The 19,940-nt window shown below is 30.2% G+C and overlaps 2 protein-coding genes across 5 annotated transcripts in view; both read right to left on the bottom strand.

The window, feature by feature from the left end:
* Positions 1-1,244: 1,244 nt before the first annotated feature.
* Positions 1,245-9,387, bottom strand: LOC139510289 (sodium-dependent phosphate transport protein 2A-like). Its single transcript, XM_071296793.1, has 9 exons — positions 9,060-9,387; positions 8,769-8,940; positions 7,322-7,450; positions 6,895-7,026; positions 5,601-5,792; positions 5,202-5,320; positions 4,190-4,258; positions 3,624-3,735; positions 1,245-3,279 (listed from the first exon to the last, which is right to left on the bottom strand). Exons 1-9 carry the CDS (start codon positions 9,165-9,167, stop codon positions 2,336-2,338), a joined length of 1,977 nt encoding a protein of 658 aa, XP_071152894.1. The 5' UTR covers positions 9,168-9,387; the 3' UTR covers positions 1,245-2,335.
* Positions 9,388-13,650: 4,263 nt separating this feature from the next.
* The window catches only part of LOC139510288 (centrosomal protein of 70 kDa-like), a 31,799-nt gene continuing 25,509 nt past the window's right edge, over positions 13,651-19,940 (bottom strand). For all 4 annotated transcript variants that reach the window (XM_071296789.1, XM_071296791.1, XM_071296790.1 and 1 more), the window contains one exon: positions 13,651-14,806. In XM_071296789.1, coding sequence (XP_071152890.1) covers positions 14,745-14,806 — 62 coding nt within the window. In that variant the 3' untranslated portion in view covers positions 13,651-14,744. The remainder of the gene's footprint in view (positions 14,807-19,940) is intronic.

The following is a 19,940-nucleotide window of genomic DNA, read 5'->3' as shown; positions in this document are numbered from 1 at the left end:
TGGTCTTGTTCATTATTCATCAGTAATTTTTCATTCTTTATGTCGGTTAAATATGCCATACTTGTATAAGCCTATATACACGTAGTTCATCAACTGGAATTTATGATTCTTACTTACTTTTATTCTATTCCTCGTAGAGAATTTTAGTTCTTGCATGTAACAATACATAGCCCAGGAGGCAGCCAGAATAAAATAAGAATATGCAGGGAAGTGTAAAATCTTAGTCTTCCTAAAGATAAGTTTTTTGTCATGTGAATTTCTCACTTATAATGAGTAATAGAACTTCAATTGAAATATGGGTTCCTTGATACGTCTACATGTCTGTCATGCAAGATTAATTGACACCAACCTCATTTCATGGATCAGTGATAAAGGTCAAAGTCAACACGATTAGCAGTGTGTCAAATATATGTGATGTATGGAATGATTGACCTTGACCACATTTTCATGATCCATTGTAAGATTTTGTGTTTTGGTATTTTTGTCAAGTACTCTAGTAATTGGTCAACTACATCTAGTGTATGGATAAGATTGTAAAGGTACATATAAAAAAAGAAGATGTGGAATGATTGCCAATGAGACAACTCTCCACAAGAGACCAAAATAACACAGAAATTAACAACTATAGGGGTGCTATAAACAGTTTCGTATAAAAAACTAGGGGTTATTCCCCCCGACTAAAAATAACCATGGAGGGAAACCCCTGTTTATTTACTCAATTGGTGAAAAAGTATCATGTTTTTTGTATTTGATTGTAAAAATTAGTTAATTAGCTTTGAATTAAAACAAGTTGAATGATTGAAATAATTTTAAAAATTATATTAACTTTACATGTTTTGAGAGGAGACAACACTGTAAACATCCTGTTTTTTGGCAGTGAAAATTGAAAACTTTTTTGCAGCCACTGTAGCTCTTTTCGGAGCAGGAAACCGTACCCTGAAACATGGTTCATTGGACAATAAAAAGTTTTTGTGGTTTTGGTCTGGGTTTTTCCCCCAGATATATTTTACTAAAGCCACAAGTTAATATATTTAGTGTATGGAAATGATTGTACAGTGTACATGTAAGTACAACAGGTCTCAATGGTGTCAACAAATTAATTTACAATCTCTGCATTTAATTAATTTAGAACAAAGTATAGAAACCATATTCCCAGTTGTGCATCTTAACACCATCTGTGGTATGGCTTCAGACCAATGAAACTACAAAAAGGCTTAAGTGCAGAATTACAAATAAATAAAACATAATTTTCATTTTTAATCAATAAATAAAAGTAAACATTAACAATTATTTGGTTAACAGTTATCCTTTGAAATACTGGGTTTTAACTTGTATTCATAGGCATACTCACTACACATAAAAATTGTGTACTTTAAAATATCAGATCTTAAAATCAATCTCAACTCGAGAAAACTTTAGCATACACGCACACATACCACACAAGTTATGATCACAAATCTAAAAGAATCTTCCATATGCACTGTTTCAGCATGGCAACTTGTATTTCATTTATTTCACATACGCATTCACAAATATTGTAAACTCTGAGATTTTTTTTTAATTCACTTTATCCAATGTGGACAGTATCAAAATTCCTGTACACCTGTATCCACCTTATTTCTTCAAGTATTTAATGTGATGAACAAGTTTGAAATAATTCTGAATTTGGCAGTAAAAAAGCAATTTTAAATTCACTCTCCTTTATAATCATGATCACCAAAATTGAAGTAGTGTTTTATATCTTATATCTGTAAATTAAAAGTACTAAAATATAATATTATCTGTTGTACATTTATATTTTAATGCCACAAAAATTATCAAAATTGGGGATCAACTTTTAAATGCTGATAGTAATGCTACAATTTGAACCAAAAGAAAAATTGTTCATACACTAATACTAGATATTTTTAATAGATTTAGCAGATCAAGCTTCCAAAATAGGAAAACAGAAATAGTTATACATTAACAAAACTACAAACATTTAATACAAAACCGGCAATACTTATTTCTATTATAAATTGAAACAAATATAAATTTCATCAATAGAAAAATCAATATAGCTGCCTTTTAATCTTATTTAGAGATTCACATATATACTTTGATATAATAGCACTAAAATTGTGAGATTCATATAAAATTTGAAATCATAGCACTAATATTTGACGATTGTCTTTTAGTTTTGAGTTTATAAAAGACAACTTGTTTCCTTTTCTTTTAGTTTGTAAAAATTTAAATAATTCTTTATTTTTGTTCATCATTAATTTAGTTTTTAATATTTACACAAAAAAGAACCTTAAAATAAATAAATAAGTGCACAACTAAATTAAAAGTATCATCATACACGGTTTTGAAGAAGATCAACTGTTGAGTTTGCTGTGCTTGCAAATCTACTACTGTTCGAGCTACTATTAGGAGAACTTGAAGCACTTTCTGTCAATGGCAGAGAATTATATACCGAGTCTTTTTTCTGACAACTTGTACAGAAACATATAGAACAGGCAGTGAACACTTCATCGTATGGTTTTAATGAATGCAAAAATTCTGGCAAGAAATCCCATGTCCTTAATCGTGCAGGTAACCATGTTGGTTCTTTACTCTGTAACACGTTCAGCACTACTACGTTAAAGATAATGAAAAGTACAATGGATCCTACAACTATAAATGGAATTTGTCCAGCCATGCTCAATCCAAATACCATCACAGGCAACAACAAAAAAGACAATACAATGTACATTCCTGCAAACCATCTATACTCGGAGGTAATTTTTCCCAAAAACTTGGCAGCTCGAATTGGTACTCTTCTCATTACAGGAACTGGATAAAAGATCAAAATTCCAGAAATGTTGAAGAAGAAATGACAAAGCGCTATCTGGAGCGCTACATCCAGTTTATTTTCTGATGCCGCAAAAGCTGCTAATAATGATGTCATGGTGGTACCTATATTTGATCCCAAAGTCAGAGGGTACATTCGATCAACTTTAATTAATCCAAGTCCTACCAATGGAGTTAGTGTTGAAGTAAATACAGATGAACTCTGAACTAAAACAGTTAATATTGCCCCAACCAACATGGCTACATATCCTGTTAAAAACTTAAAGCATCCTGGGAAATCAGCATTTACTACGTTCTTTAAAGCTTTGGCTATTGGTCCCTTCATCATAGAGTTTAGTACCTTTACCATGCCCACTAAACAACAGCAAAGCACCACGAGGGAGAAAATTAGTAAGATCACACCGGAAACTGTATCATTCAAGTCCAGAATGCTGAATAATGATGCACCTGGAATAACAAACAAATATTGTTATACATTTGTATAGGAGATATGATTTAATTTTATTCTTAGATGACCAGTAGTTTCATAGCATTGCATATATAACTGAATTCAATTGCCTTTGAAATGTTATTTATCCGTGTACATTGTTTCATGGATATCAACTTTTCAAACTTCCAAGAAAATCTTTGTCTCCAGAATATAGGGACTTGACCTTCCTGTCCAGATATAGGAGACATTTTTGGAATAAAACATTTTTTTGGACTGAATAAGAAAGCTTACACAATTCAATAGTTCTTTTTTTTAAAACTGTTTAACCCCCTTTTCACTCATCTATTTTCTTGCAACTTACATCTGGGACCTCCTTGTTCAGTAACATTTACTGTTGAATTGAGTGTGGTATTAACAGTGGCAGTCACATTGTATGTCCAATCACCCTTATCTGCCTCATTGACACAGAATCTCTGAAACAATAAGAAAAAAACTATTATAAATTTTATCTTCAACTCAAATTTCATTAGGAATTTAAATTTTATTATTTTAATTTATCAAACGTAATGTTGTTATGGGGAATTACGGGGTGAAGACATGCATTATTGCGAGCATTCAACTATATATGATTCAATATTGAGAATAAATTTCTGCAGTTAATAGCACCATCATGTGCATTTCTTAAACTGTTTAATTTTTTTCTTATTTTATACTAAATCTCATTTGGTTCATATTCAAATGCAATAAAACCTTGGAATTTTTTTATAGCTTCTGCCATTGTAATGCTTAATATCTTTTCAAATCATTCACTTCACTATGGAACATGTATGAATATTCTAGTAAATTAACAAACAAGATGAAAGCAATTAGGACTACAGTTGACAGACACACACTCAGTGAGTAAATTCCACCACAATCTTTTAATACCTTTATCAAGCTTTTGTCTTCATAATTTTTGTCACCAACAGCAATTTTCTGCAAGATTTTCTTGTCAAGCTAAAAAGAGAAAACAAAATCCAATAAAATCTATTATTTAACAGCAACTTTGATAAATAAAGATATCTGTGCTATATACTTTTAAATTTTTATGCTTAAAATGCCATTTTTAAGTACAGAGAAAGGAATGAGAAAATGTTCTTCCAAGTTGTTCAAATAAATATATATAATATTATACACAAGCAAATGTTTTCTACAGGTACAATTATTTATTATAATTTTGTATTTGATTTCCTGGTAAAACTTCGCATGCTCACATTAGATAAGGCCGAGAGAAAAAAGATCAATGTTTCCGGTAACCCGACCGACCCTGTTTTTTAGCCCCGACCCTAACTTTTTTATTGGATCTTCAAAAAAAAAAAAAAAAAAAATTGTATCAACCGACCCTGTTTTTGACACAGGCTTCTGATAGATGACATAATATTTTTTCTCTCTTGCTTCTACTTGCATAGAAAGCCAGTAAAACATTTTATTAATGTCAAAAGGTATTCCAAATAGGTTAAAATGAGGCCCCTCATGGGGGTCCTAGTAATCACATAATCACCATTTTTTTGCCAATATAATCACATAATCATTAAATATTTGCTTATCTTTAGTAATCAAATAATCATAAACTAAAAATACAGTCCTAGGTAATCAAATAATCATGAAATATTTGGCTTAATAATCAAATAATCATTAAAAAAACGGCCAAGTAATCACATAATCAAAAACCCCATGAGGGCCCTCTAAAATCCAAGAAATTTGCACAGCAGGTGCTTCAAAAACATTGCAAATGGCACACTTCCGGTTTTTGAAACTAATTACGGATCCGGACTTGGAAAAACCATGATAATTTTCGATGTCAAAAAAAAAAAAAAAAAGAATTCCGACCTACCGACCCTATTTTTCAAAATGGTGTTACCGGAAACACATATCTTTTTTTTTTTTAGGCCTAACTTACCTCAACAATAAGTTTAGTGAGTGGTTTAGTGATAACTTTCAGGAAATCCTGTTTTCCTCCTTTAAAACTACTTCCTTTAAAAGATTTTGTCAATGCACCCGTCAGTTTCTCTAAATATCCTACAAAAATTGAAAATAAAATGATTCAAATAAGAGTTATCTTTCTAGTACCAATTTTTCCCTGTTTGTTAGATCAAAATCAGATACATGTATTTAAAAAAAACAACCAATCTTTTAAATCAAAATAAATATTTTCAAAGAATAACATTGAATTCAGAATTTTTTTTGATGCTTTTGTGAATGTGAAACTAGGCATGGGATATGTGTCGCAAATTAATGTCTATTTCCCCTTCTGAAATAAAACCTATTAGTTATATATGAATATAAATTAATGGTTTACCTGTAGCACACTCTAATGGCAGTAAAATAATAACTGACAGCCAGTTAAACATATCATGAACTGTAGCTGCAGAGAAAGCTCTTCTGAACTGGTTCCTGTCACCAACTTGAGCCATGGATACTACTGTGTTGGTTACACTGGTACCAATATTTGCTCCCATGATCATTGGTATAGCTGGTCTTACACCAATTACTGAAATAATTGGTAATTATGTACATTACATTGTCATTGAAAGATTATTTTAACTGATGTAAAAAAAAATCATCATTTGTGCTTTATTTTGAAAAAATAACAAGAAACAAAGTGGATATGCACCAGTCTTTTGCCTAAGCACATTACAAATATTGACAACAAACAGCTTAAGTAGTTTACTTAAAGTCATATGAAACGAGTGAGTGGTGAAAAATAATGTTTATCCAATTCTTGAACCAATGCATGTATATATCATAAACTAAGTCATCTGTGCACGAATTTCTCATTTTTTACGCATATATATATTGTTTAATCGTCATTTTTTTTTCTCTGTCTTATGATTTAACAAATATAGCTTCTCATTAAATGCCGTGTTTTGAAGCCGAAGTTTACCGATTGTCACCTTATAGTAAACAAATAACAAAAAGCATGGTCATTGAGCACGTGTTTAACATGAACAATCAGATAATTGTTTATTTTAATGACAGATCCATGCGTATTGCGACCACCGGATTTTAACGAGGAGGGTTACGCTCAGGTCACTATGCATACGGAAAATGTGTCGGCGAATTGCTTCTTGGAAGCAATTAAAAATAAGTAAACTTCTTCTAAATGTGAACAAATTTTAAAATTTTCCTCAGAAAAAAGTATATGTACATAAGTTGTATAATCAAAACTATCCATTTAGTTATAAAAAAACATATGCATATTTTTTTTTAATTTGAGGTTTCTTATGACTTTAATAAATATCATTTTGCAGAACACTACTTATTCTCAAATTTCTCTTTTACTTTCTAACCATCTTTTTTATGAAATTCCTATGAAACATCAAGGTTAATTAATTTTCTAGCCCATTGTTTTCCCTTTCTGAAATGCTTACTTCCAATTACTAACAAATGAAAAATCAAATTTTATAAATTTCAAAAATATTTGTATTTTCAAGGTCTGATTTACATCCTTCACTTAATTCACTATCATCAAGTTCTAGTTTAAATTATTCTGGTTAATTCACTACATCATAGTTTGTGTTTTTTTCAAGGAAGAAGAATAAGAATTTCTTGTCTGCAACCTTTAACCTAAAATGTTGTATATATCAACTTACTTCCTGATGCTACCATGGTAACTATTATACTGGTGGATGTACTTGAACTCTGAACCAAAACAGTTGCCAAGATACCAATCATCAACCCACAAACTGGGTTACTAAGTAGTTCTGATTGCTCAAATACCTTTCCTAAAAAGATAAAGCAATCACCAGTTAGATGTTGTACTGTGTGGAATTGGAGTAATAACAAATTTGAGTCTAAATTTTAAATTCTTTTTTAAATCCTCTAACACACTCTAATAAGCAATGTTTAACATCCTCTTCTAGCTGCTCCTGGCAACACAGCACACTCTAATAAGCAATGTTTAACATCCTCTTCTAGCTGCTCCTGGCAACATATGATCATTTTTAAATTAAGTTGCCTACTCGTTCAGTTAGAAATCAAAAGATTACAAAAATACTTTTTAAACTTTTGAATAAGTACCTGCAGTTTTTCCTCCAAGCAACTGAAATGCTGCACCAAGAAGTCCCAGTGAGCATATGAAGAAATACAGGAATCCAAGTACCAGTAAAAATTTTCCAGCGGTTTGCAAGCCATGTTTGATTTTGGTTCCTGAAAAAATACAAGTAGGAATATATGTTAATCAGTTAATATAAAGAATATGAATTTGACTCAATACTAATGCCAAGGATATTGGTTATTGTCAACGAGACAGCATCCCTTAAACACCATCAAACCAGAACAAACAGTTAGGAGTTTTTAATCTAGACATTGATGAACAAGTTCAGATGGTATTGATAATATTGATACTTTTCACCATCTAAAATATTTCAGAAAGATTTTCCTTTCATCATTACCATTATCTAAAGAGAATTTCTAGAATTTGCCATCAATTTTTTCAACAACAAAAAAATAGTATTAAAAGAAAACAAAAGTCAGATGATCATACTTACTATTTTCCTGCAAATAGAATTCAAATTTATCAATATAAGGTGGATCCAACAAGTGGTTATAATAATATAACCATTTAATAAAGGATTTTCTAAAATCAGCACATATTATTGAGTAAAAATCTTGGTGGAAACTTTTTCCAGGAATTTCCCTCTAAAAATGCTGGATCTACCTTTGTTATGCTGCTATGTACAAAAATGTAACAAACTTCTAGCATTTTGAGATGACATCAAAGATTTTGCTTCAATACAATTAAATTTGTTTATAATCTTGATAATCAGCAATATTTCATCAGATATTTCAAGAATGTGTATAGTAAGATACAAATCCTTGTTATCAGGAAATATTTCCTCCATGATTTAACAAAAAAGTTTATATTATCTAAATGAGATGACATTTTTCAAGATGCAGGAAGTTATGTATTGATGTCATTGATCTTCAAGACTACATTAATTGACAGTGTATTAAATCAATATGCACATCTATAAATATTATTTTCCAATACCTGATAGTATGGAGGAAGCCAATTATAAAACTTTTATACAAACAATTATTTGATAATTTACTGAAAATCATGAGATGTAAGTGCAACAACATTTTTTTATCAATCTAATTTAAGGAATTCTTTGGTGTGTTTACAAAAAGAAAGAAATGCACAATGAATTTCCCTTCCACCCCCCCCCCCCCAAAAAAAAAATATATATAACAAAAAAGTCTCATAAATAATATAATTCCTCTCCTAAAAAGATGAAAAGTGTCGTTGCCTAATGAGAATTTGAAATTCAGATTTAAAATAAATGTTTTCTCAGAAATTGTCATGTTTTCCAATAAATAAAGGTCGGTCACAACTCCATACTTCAGAAATTGGTTGGACAGATGCAATCTGGAAATGGGAAGAGTTTTTTTCCCAAATCAACCAAACTACACCTTCAAAAAACAATACAGTAAAATGTTCGCAGGCGTTGACGTTTTTACCCACCATTACTATTAACGCAAACGCCAACACGGGCATCATCTGACCCGTCGTCTGGGTGACCCTGATTCCTTTCCTTGATACTGACACCGTGGACCAAAGGTTCACACTCGCAAGGGCCATCTGTCATCGGATTTACCACATTTTGGCAGTCCGTCACAGCTGGGATTAGCACCACCTTTAAATTGAGTAGAGCACGTGGTTTTAACACATTTGACATTGTCATTAAAAAATTTCATCACATAATTCATTAACAATAAAGATAACTGTGTTGATGAATTAAAAAAGTTTACTTACCTCTCCTAGAACTTCTTTTTTGTTGTTTTTCTCATCTGAAACCACTATTACAATGTCTTCGTATATTTTTTGCCCGATAGACATGTTGTTCTCTCTGACGTCCGCCATTCACTATGACAATGTCAATGAAACCAATTATGTTGATTAGGTTGGAACTACTTTCTATTCTATTAACCGGTTAACGCATGAATTCACATCATGTTTCATGTTTTGTGGAATATTTAGATTATTTGAACAGAAGGGGTTCCAATTTGAATAGAATACGTTTCTTTATTATCATTTTACAAACTAGTAGTATTTTTATCCGTTATATTTCATTTTTTATGATATATAAATTAATTTAAAGAACTATTTTTATGTAGTAATGATATCAGTAACAAGGTATCTATTTTTACTATCCAATCAGAATAATTTTATGGCACTGGCTACGATTACATGGAAATGTAACAATAATAAAAATATTATTGTTACATAGGAGACTAAATGCCAGAATGCAAAGGCGGATAAGGAACCGATTAATTACGAATGTAACAATAATTACTGAGGCTACGGTTACATGGCGTTATTGTTACATGAAAAACAGCAATCATTAAACTTAGTTGGATACTGAAATCCGAGATAAACCTTACATCCGTTATGGACGGCAATGTGACCATACTGAAAGATGACATAAAACTACATCACATGCTTCCAACCAAACTATTAGATGAGAACATAAACATTGCTCGAGTGAAAAAATATTTCTCACCGGAAGCATGGCAAACATTAAAGGTTGCATTATCATCAAAAAGGGATATCGCAGAATGGAACTGTACAGTATGTGATACGGACGTTCACAGTGCGACATCATTCACTGGTGTGTGATGGCTGCTTGGAGTGGTTTCACCAAAAATGTGTCGGACTCAGAAATGCTCCAAAAACCACTTACTGGATATGTAGAAAATGTCATTGCAAATAAATAATTAAAGAATTAATATTTAATAATTGTATGTATTGTAAATATAAAATAAATGTCTTTAATTTTTATTATCTAGTACATTTTTATAGACCCATTGTATATTGCTGTTTTTCATGTAACAATAACGCCATGTAACCGTAGCCTCAGTAATTATTGTTACATTCGTAATTAATCAGTTCCTTACCCGACTTTGCATTCCGGCATTTAGTCTCTTATGTAACAATAATATTTTTATTATTGTTACATTTCCATGTAACCGTAGCCAGTGTCTAATTTTATTTGAAATTATGTGCATTTATATTGCGCCGAAAAGAACAAGCTACACTCATGATCAGCTGCATGTACAAGAAACTGGATCGAACCAGAATTTAAAGAACTGTTGTTAGCAATCATTTTTTGTTGTGCGACTGATTAAATAGCTGCTGTACAGGATATATAACAACATGAAATAAATAAATATGATAAACAAATAAACAAGATATTTACATGATACCGTCTTCATTTATACACCCTACATTGCCTCAAATTTTGAGGACTGACAAGGTGACACAGAAATGCTTTCTATAAAACCGTATTCTGCTGACTGTTATATATATATATATATATATATATATATATATATACATCCGGCTATATACAACAAAGCAATTGAATATTTTAAATATAAAATACCTTGATACAATATGATTAAAATATGAAAGGAATTCATCCTGGGCAAGTGTTTTCCATCACTTGAGTTCAGTCAAATTCCATGAATGGTATTGTAAGGAAATGACACTTTTTTTCTCCGATTTATAAATCAATTTTGTCTGATGATGCGCTATACCGTTCTGTATTGGATTAATTGCTTATTTAAAGGAATGACCAATAAACAATGAGGGCTATGGTATTTTCCTTTAAAAAATTGGGATCCCTAATTTGATGAAAAAAATGTTGTGGTCAAGCCGATGACAAAAAAGTATTCGGGAATCCAGATTTTCTGTAAACCTTTCAATATTTTTCAATGTTGAAAAAATAATTTGATTGATATAAAGCGTTGAAAAAAACTGCTCCAGACAAAAAATCACCCCTCCCCTTTTTGCAGTTAAATGGTTGCTATCTCCATTCGTTTGTTGTATTTATCAATGAGCTTTTGATTTTGACATTTGATTAGGGACTTTTCGTTTTGAATTTTCCTCGGAGTTAAGTATTTTTCTGATTTTACATTTTTCTGTAATTGTTTATCTAACTGTGTAAGATATACTCAATAACTTTTAGCTTTACCCATTGTTCTATCTTTTGCAACAGTGGTCATCTTTGTTGATGGATCAAATCCCCAAGCACAAATTTATAACGAGATTTTCTAAGGAATATTTAGCCCAAGGTAACTTTGACCCATTAGTTTCACAGATTTTTTTTAACGTAGTTTATTCAGACGTTTGATCAGATGAGCTACAAAAGAAAACAATAATTCAGATTTTTAGAATTATATAATAGCTAGAAGTATCAAGATCCTATAGTGAGATTTTACGATTAATTTTAAAGTGAAGTTCTTGTGTGGATTACTGGATGATTAATAGTAGAATGAGAGAAGATGCACACCCGATGCTCAGGTTAATAACCGAGAGTGCACACGCTGAAATGTCTTACCTGCTTTAAAATAAATATGTTATAGAATAATGATAAAAAGGTCAAAGTCAAATGAAGCCTTGCAAGAAGGACGTATACACCTAAATGATGTCAAGATCAGGTGAATCCTGTCTGACAGACACGTAGACCTTGTATGTATCCTATAAACCAAATATTGTTATTATCTAAATCAAAATAAGTATTTCAGGACAAAAATATCCTACACATTCTTTGAACCATGAAAATGAGGTCAAGGCCAATGAACATTTTACGGTAGGAAACTTTACAACAAAAGGTAGCTGCATACAAGGGATGAAGCATCCAAATCTTCTAACTTCTGAAATATTATGGTTTATAAAAAAAGCAGATTTTATTTATCTAATAATTTGTTCTTCAAATACATATAGATTCTCAAAGGAGCCAGAATCTATTCACTTGAATGTAATATTGGCTCTTGTGAACGGAGATACTATACAAATAAATACAATAAAGAAGAATGGGGGAAAGATATTCAGGTTGTCAATTGAAGTAAGTGGTATACCCAGTGAGTATAACGAAAATTAACTCATCAAGCAAGTAAAGTAATAAGGTCTAGCGTTTGAAATCTGCAGGTTTTGGGAGGCCTTAAATTAATTTTATTTATGTTAATACATTTTATGTCATAATAAGATATTGAGTGTCTGGCGTATATATTAAATTTAGTCCTGGTATCTATGATGAGTTTATTTATAATGTGTCATTCAGTTTATATGAATTCTTTTAAGGAAATTATCAACAGTGAAATCAATTCATGATACTGTAATTAATGAGCATGGTTTGCCTGCCAAAATTGTATCTACTGTATTGGCCAGTTTTCTATCCCAATTAAGACCCCTAGCACCGTAAGCCACTGCTTTACCAGCTTGAGCTAAAGGAGTGCTGCACTAGCGCAGCTAAAGCAGGGCAGTTATATGTCCATTAAAGAAGATGAAGCACAGCTACACACCCCACCTCAACAGTCTTTATATCATAATGACACTATTGTTATCACTGTGACAAGATTATTTGACTATACATATAGGTGCAGACCAGGGCTTATTCACATTTTCAAATGTACCTTAGTGCCTGAAATTGTTTTAAATTGTCGCATCCAACCTCATAATAAGTTTGACTGTCCCTCTGGTATCTTCTGCCCCTCTTTTATAGTTTTTGTTGGTATTTTTTTCATTCCAGGTTTGTACATAGGAAACTTCAATTTTTGAGTGACCTAGACCACTATGCCTCAACATGATTATTTTCCTTCATTGGTTGTTTAATATAAATTTTACGTGTCATGTGAGACAAAAAGTATGAATGTCAAAATTCTGTTTTTAATGAAAGATCTTGTCCAATGGAAAATAGGAGTTATTTTCTTATTTGTCCTTGGTTTTTTAATTTGTTCCATTTTATCTGTATTGTTGTGCAAATGGCACCAACTATTGATGTTTATTGTCTGGAAAAATGCATTTGTTTTGGACAAGACTGAAATATCCATCAAACCATGACCCATTTTTGTTTTTGTTATAAAATTTAGTTATTTGTTTTGGAATAAATGGGGACACTGTTTTATCCTTTTTGAAATTCTTGAAATAACATTTTATCTAAAAATACTTTACAAATACACCAATTACCATTGCTGTAATTGTAGAAAATTCAATCTTAAGTCCTTGACAGATATTAAACAATATTGTTAATATTATACTATGGATTCTAACAGGTATAAGCGAAAGGTTTAATCTGCAAATGCTTTCGTTGTATGTGAAGGGGATTTCTGGATTTTTCAATTTATCATTAACATGCAATAAAAAATAAGAAATAGATGCATTCTTCTATACATGTATTACAATACAATTAGCCAATAATTATTTTGTTAAATATTGTTGATTTTTATGTTTATCAGTTCTTTATTCTGGAAAAACAATATATTAGAACTATTTCTGGTTTGTCATCTGTATTTTACCTGCTAGTAGTAGAAGGAAAGCTGTACAGTATAAAAGGGAAACAAAAGACACATTATATTTATTGATGCATATATCTATTCAGTTAGTTATCAAAACAACACAAGTTATCATAAATAACACATACATACATATACATTCTGTACCCTTTGTTGTTTGATTTAAACAAAAATCATTTAAAAAATCTAGACCAACGCTGACAAAGGTGTAGAGTAGTTATTGATTTATAAAGAAATAAAGAGTATTTAAGGACAATAGATACAGCTGAATCATCCATGGTGATTGAGAGTTTGTGATTTCAGGAGAGTTTAATACTTTTCAACATTTTGAAACTTTAATAAAGCAATCTCATCCTAAAGAATAAAAAATATTTTTTCTAATTATTGGCAATCATAACATCTTGTTCTTTTTCAATGAAATTTCATCTCTAAAACTTTAAAATTATGAAGTTCATGCATTATAAAACATAATAATACATAAGTTTTGCATTTTAGCAAACACATAGAATTCTTCAAATACAAGCCTAGAGATGTGTGATCTTTTTAAATCATAATTTTTGAAAAGGGATTAAAAAAAAACCTTACAAGGTTTCCAATTTATTCTAAATTTGAAGCTGAGAAATTGGAAAACTAGCACCTTTCAAACAATAACAGTTACATAATATAAATATCTAATATAAACAATATTTCTCTAATTACAAATATTGTTGGATTCATTGGCTAATATTTAATTTGCTGCCTTTTCTAGTCATTAAATAGCAACTCACTTCAATTCTATTCAATGAAATGAATTACTTTTAAATACATCTTATGTTGCAGAATTCAAATTTCTTCCCTAACTTTTTAAATTACTAGCAATTACAATACCAAATCGACTCATTGTAGATATGGATAACTATGACTGCTAAAATTTCTTTTAACATTACCCCTTTCCCTTTAATGCCATATATTCAAACTGGTCAAAAATTGTCTTGCTTTGACTGCAATCAAAACTTTCAATGAAGATCAAGACTGCAGTTATACCTCATTCAAGACCCTCCCCACAATAACAAAGTTTTGATACATCAGCCAGTTTATATTTTCAATGATTTAACTGCAGTAGTATTTTGTTCTAGACCCTCCTTTTGATAACAGTTTCGTTGTTTCAGCTGGCCAGTAATTTCAATGCTCTGACTGCTGGTATCACTTGATCCATTCTTTGAACATCTACAAAATAAATACTAAATAAATCACAAATTGTCTATATGTATTGATTATTGGTTTTTTCTACGCTTAACCTTATAAATAAAACACTACGTGTCATTACATTTGCGTCATCAAAGTCCAATATTAAATACTGTACAAATAAATAAGGTAATAATTAATTCAAAGGAAAGATCAAAATGATAATAAAAATCCTTTTAATTACAAATTCTGAAGACTTAACCTTTAAAAACTCAATACAAAGGGAAGTCCATTCAAAATCAGTGATACCAGTTCATGTAAAATTGAGAATGGAAATGTACTCATTTATTTAAACTTGTTTTTCTGTGAACAAAGCTTTTCGAGTACTGGGTAGCTTAAAATTACTGTAATTTTATTCGTAAATAAAACAGAGTTAAATATAACCTATAATATAGGGTTCAAATGGAACTTCTGTGCTTCTGTATTTAAAAAGCAGCCTGATAAGCATGTAAAATCATACATACAATAAAAAAAAAAAACACCCAAAAAACCAGATTAGGCTAGATGACAATTCAGAATAATAGGAAATCTTTGTTAAAAGTAGAATGATAGTAAGGAGTTTTATCAAGAGATAGTTACAGAAGTACTTGTCATTTAGTAGTAATTATTATTTTTCAAAAGTTGACCAAGAATATTTGACCAATGAATGCCTAAATGGAAAAAAAAACTAAATAGCGTATAAATAGCATATAGCTTCCTGTCAGACAATCAATATTGATGTATATAAAAGGTTATGAAAAACCTATTACTAATATTGATAATATCTGATAAGAATATTGTAAACAACTGGCTTAGCATGATGTTCACTCAATGTTCACTCATGATCTCTGTAAAACATGTTGATTAATAAGACCAATTAATTTGAATGACATTCAAATATTTCAATATGTCAATTTAAAAAAAAAATAGAATTTACCATACCTATAAATAAAACAACATGATTTATCAGGGTTGTTTTGGTCAATTTGATGTTACATTAGTATACTACAGCAACAGGACCAAATTTTAATTTATAAAGTAAAGCTATGGGGAATGCAAAGGTATATAACTAAGTTACTAGTTGTGGACTAGCTAAGGGACAAACATGTCCTTGTTGATACTCCACTCGAAAAAGAGAAAATAATGCAGTTAGTAATTGTGGACTAGCTAAGGGACAAAAATATCCTTGTTGATTGCTAAACTTTAAAATAGCAAAAATAAATGTTAGCTGAGGAAACACTTCATTAATAACTTATTTTCACTACATGTATTTGTAAACTTCCTGTTGACGTTTTTGAAAGCATTTGATACCAATCCTTCATATAATATAAATCTTATTATAAATATCAAAAATTTATGATTATTGATGTCATAATCTTTAAAATTTTAATCCTTTCCTGTAAATGATTAGAGTTTAAACAAATTAAAAGTTTTTAAATACTGTTTCAAGGTTAATTATTTATTAATGATTAAGTTATTATAATTTACGCAGTACATTGGCAACACATGAATGTATTGTTGTTTATATTTATACACATGTTTAAGTTATTATGTTAATTTGTTGCTTAAGTAATATGTGTTGATGCAAGACTTCACCACTTAGTGTAAGCAATGATGTGGGATGGTAATTAATTTATCTTCACTTATTATTGATTTAATACCTGATGTAAATTATTTAGTAGTTGTTTTAGCTTATAATGCATCTTAACAATAAGAATTCAATTGATTTTCTCCTTTACCATCAAAAGACTTGTAAAATAAAAAGTAATTTGTATTAATTTGAATTTTCCTGAATATCTGTCATTAAAGGCACTGGGCAGTTATTATAACATTAAGATATCAATTATTCTATGAAAGCAAGGAATAGAGTTAAAAGGAAAAAAAATACTGGACATTACTGATGCATAGCTTACTGATGAAGATCTTGTCAACAATGGATGACTTTATGCCAAAAAAGGTCACAAAGAAAACATTTTGCCCCCTGATATGAATAGAAATAAATTCATCATTGATACACAAATCCTAATTATTTTGAAAAATTCAAAGTTTTTTAACATGATAATTCTTGTCAACAAAGTAACCTTGCTATCTGAGATTTATATGATTATTGAACAATCATGATAAAAAAGCAGAGAACATTCAATACTTGATAAAAAAGCAGAGAACATTCCATACTTGATAAAAAAGATACATGTTTATCTGAAATTGTTTTTTTTTAGTAACATTTCAATACTTTTTCTGCTCTTTAAAGAATTTTGAAAGTGTTAAATGGCAAATCTTGCCAGACTCTGTCTAAATCTAATCACAACTTTCTAGACTATATATATACAATATAGAATTTATAATAGTTTATAGAATATAGATACATTGTACTTATTTATGTTGAAGACTATATATTGACCTTTACACGTCTTATGGATTTTTTTTAATGTGATATGTTTCTGTTTCATGGTACCACACATCTGTGACAACTCTTTAAATAATTTAACACCCTTTATTAAGTTTCCAGACAAACATTCATTATTTTAAAAGTATACTACTACAGATTAATTAAAAACCATTTACCATGAAATAATTAGTTATAGATTTTTTAAACAGCTGTTTTAACATCATATTCACTCATGTTTCAATTAAAATGCATAAAGGTAAGCTAAAAATGATGACTACAAAGACAAAACCACTTTCTATCTTTTTCCCATTCCTCAAAACAGCCTTAAAATAAAATAATTACATTGGTCATGTTTGTGTTGACCAGTGAAATATGAAGGGGGCAGACTTTTACTATAGCTTTGAAATGAGTCAGAAATATGTCTGTATTTCTTTTAAGAACAAACAAAAATGGTGGTATTGTATTATATTAAAGATGAACACTAAAATCACTCAACAGCTCTTTAAAACTTTTTCTACAGGATTGAACTAGATTGAATGTCTCTAATAACGAATATCCTGAAGTTTAAAATCAATTCATATCATGTAGGTGAATTACTTTAGTCTGCAATCCTTCAATAACATCAGGCTTATTCTTTGTAATATATAATACTGATTATTCATGAAACATTCTCATCAAATGCTTGATTCTTTATGGTTACATAACTTCAGTTTGATTAATTTTAAATTAAACTATTTAATAAAACTGACAGTATATAATTTTTTTTCCCATCAACACAAAATTCTCTAAATGACAAAAGAAAATCATTATTCACATTAAGATACTGTTCAAAAACTTAATTCTGAGCACTGAACCATGAAAATGGGGTCAAGGTCAGATGACACCTGCTAGTTGGACATGTAAAACTTACAATCATTCCATACACCAAATAAAGTAGACCTATTGCATACAGTATTATAAAAACAGATCAAAACACAATAAATAGCTGCGCCACAAGCGCATGATACGCCTGTCGTCTTGTGTGTGAAGTTTTATGCAATAATCGTAAATAGTTTCTGAGATACAGTGCAACATGTGAAAAAAAATAATTCTAAAAAAATTTTGAAGTATCACCAAAAAGTATACAGATGTTTAGATTAATATAACTAAGAAGTGCGTAAATGTTTAAGCAATAATCATTACTGGCTTTTAGATATGGTGCGACATGTGTAAACCCCCCTTTTAAAAAAAAAAACCCTCAATAATTCTAAAATAAAATTTGAATCATCACCAAAAAGTATACAGATCTTTAGATTAATAAAACTAAGTAGTGTGTAAAGTTTAAAGCAATAATCATTAATGATTTTGAGATATGGTGCGTCATGTGAAGACATTTTTTTTTACCAAAAACCTCAATAACTCTAAAATGAAATTTTAAATCATCACCAAAAAGTATACAGAAGTTTAGATTAATATAACTAAGAAGTGCATAAACTTTTAAGCAATAATCATTAATTGTTTTTGAGATATGGTGCAAAATGTGAAAACCCCCACTTTTTTTTTACAAAACCCTCAATTACCCCAAAATAAAATTTGAATCATCACATAAATGTTTACAGATCTTTAGATTATTATAACTAAGAAGTGTGTAAAGTTTTAAGCAATAATCATTACTGGTTTTTGAGATATACCGTGACATGTGAAAACCCCCATTTTTTTACTAAAAACTCAATAATTCTAAAATAAAACTTGAATCATGACCAAAAAAGTACACAGATCTTCAGATTATTATAACTAAGAAGTGTGTAAAGTTTTAAGCAATAATCATTAATGATTTTTGAGATACAGTGCGTCATGTGACCCCTCCCCTTTTTTTTTTTACAAAAAAACTCAATAACTCTAAAACAAAATTTTGAATCATCACCAAAAAGTATACAGATGTTAAGATTAATATAACTAAGAAATGCGAAAAGTTTTAAGCAGTGATAATAAATTGTTTTTGAAATATGGCGCGACATGTGAACAAACACACCCCTGTTTTAGTTATAAAGTCCTGTAACTCAAAAAGTTTATATCATATTTTCACCAAAAAGTATACAGATAGTTTGATCATCATAAGAAACAACTATGTTAAGTTTCATGAAATTTGGATAAGTGGTTCTCAAGTTACGCTGCGACATGTGGACGCCAGACAGACAGACGAACAGACGCTGCACATTTGTATACCATAATACGTCCCGTCAAAATTTTGTTGGGCATATAAAAACTAAAACTATAACCACTGAACCATGAAAATGAGGTCAAGTCAGATGACACCTGCCAGTTGGACATATACACCTTACAATCCTTCCTTACACTGAATATATTAGACCTATTGCTTATAGTATCTGAGATATGGACTTCACCATTAAAACCTAACCTTGTTAGCTGATCTATGAAATGAGGTCTAGTTCAAGTGAAAACTGCCTGACGATCATGAGGACCTTGCAAGGTACTCACATACCTAATATAGTTATCTTATTTACTCATCATAAGAGAGAAATTATTATTACAAAAAAATTAGAATTTATTTTCCGAGCAGTTACTGATCCATGAAAATGACGTCAAGGATAATGGACATGCGACAGACAGAAACTTCTTATCATAAGGCATTTATATACAAAGTATGAAACATCCAGGTCTTACACCTACTAAAATATTAAGAAGTGAACTAACGCCGCCACTGTCACTTGGTCACTATCCCTATGTGGGCTACCAGCAACAAAGTTG

Source organism: Mytilus edulis, chromosome 2 (assembly GCF_963676685.1).
Source record: "Mytilus edulis chromosome 2, xbMytEdul2.2, whole genome shotgun sequence".
Taxonomy (NCBI): Eukaryota; Metazoa; Mollusca; class Bivalvia; order Mytilida; family Mytilidae; genus Mytilus; species Mytilus edulis.
The sequence above is the reverse complement of the archived record's forward strand: the minus strand, read 5'-3'. Positions and strand labels throughout refer to the sequence as shown.

Coding starts and splice junctions, on each gene's coding strand:
- LOC139510289 (XM_071296793.1), bottom strand. CDS start 9,167: ATGGCGGACGTCAGAGAGAACAACATGTCTATCGGGCAAAAAATATAC. Junction 8,941..9,059: donor AAAAAGAAGTTCTAGGAGAG/GTAAGTAAACTT, acceptor CTCAATTTAAAG/GTGGTGCTAATCCCAGCTGT. Junction 4,259..5,201: donor TCACTAAACTTATTGTTGAG/GTAAGTTAGGCC, acceptor TTCTCTTTTTAG/CTTGACAAGAAAATCTTGCA.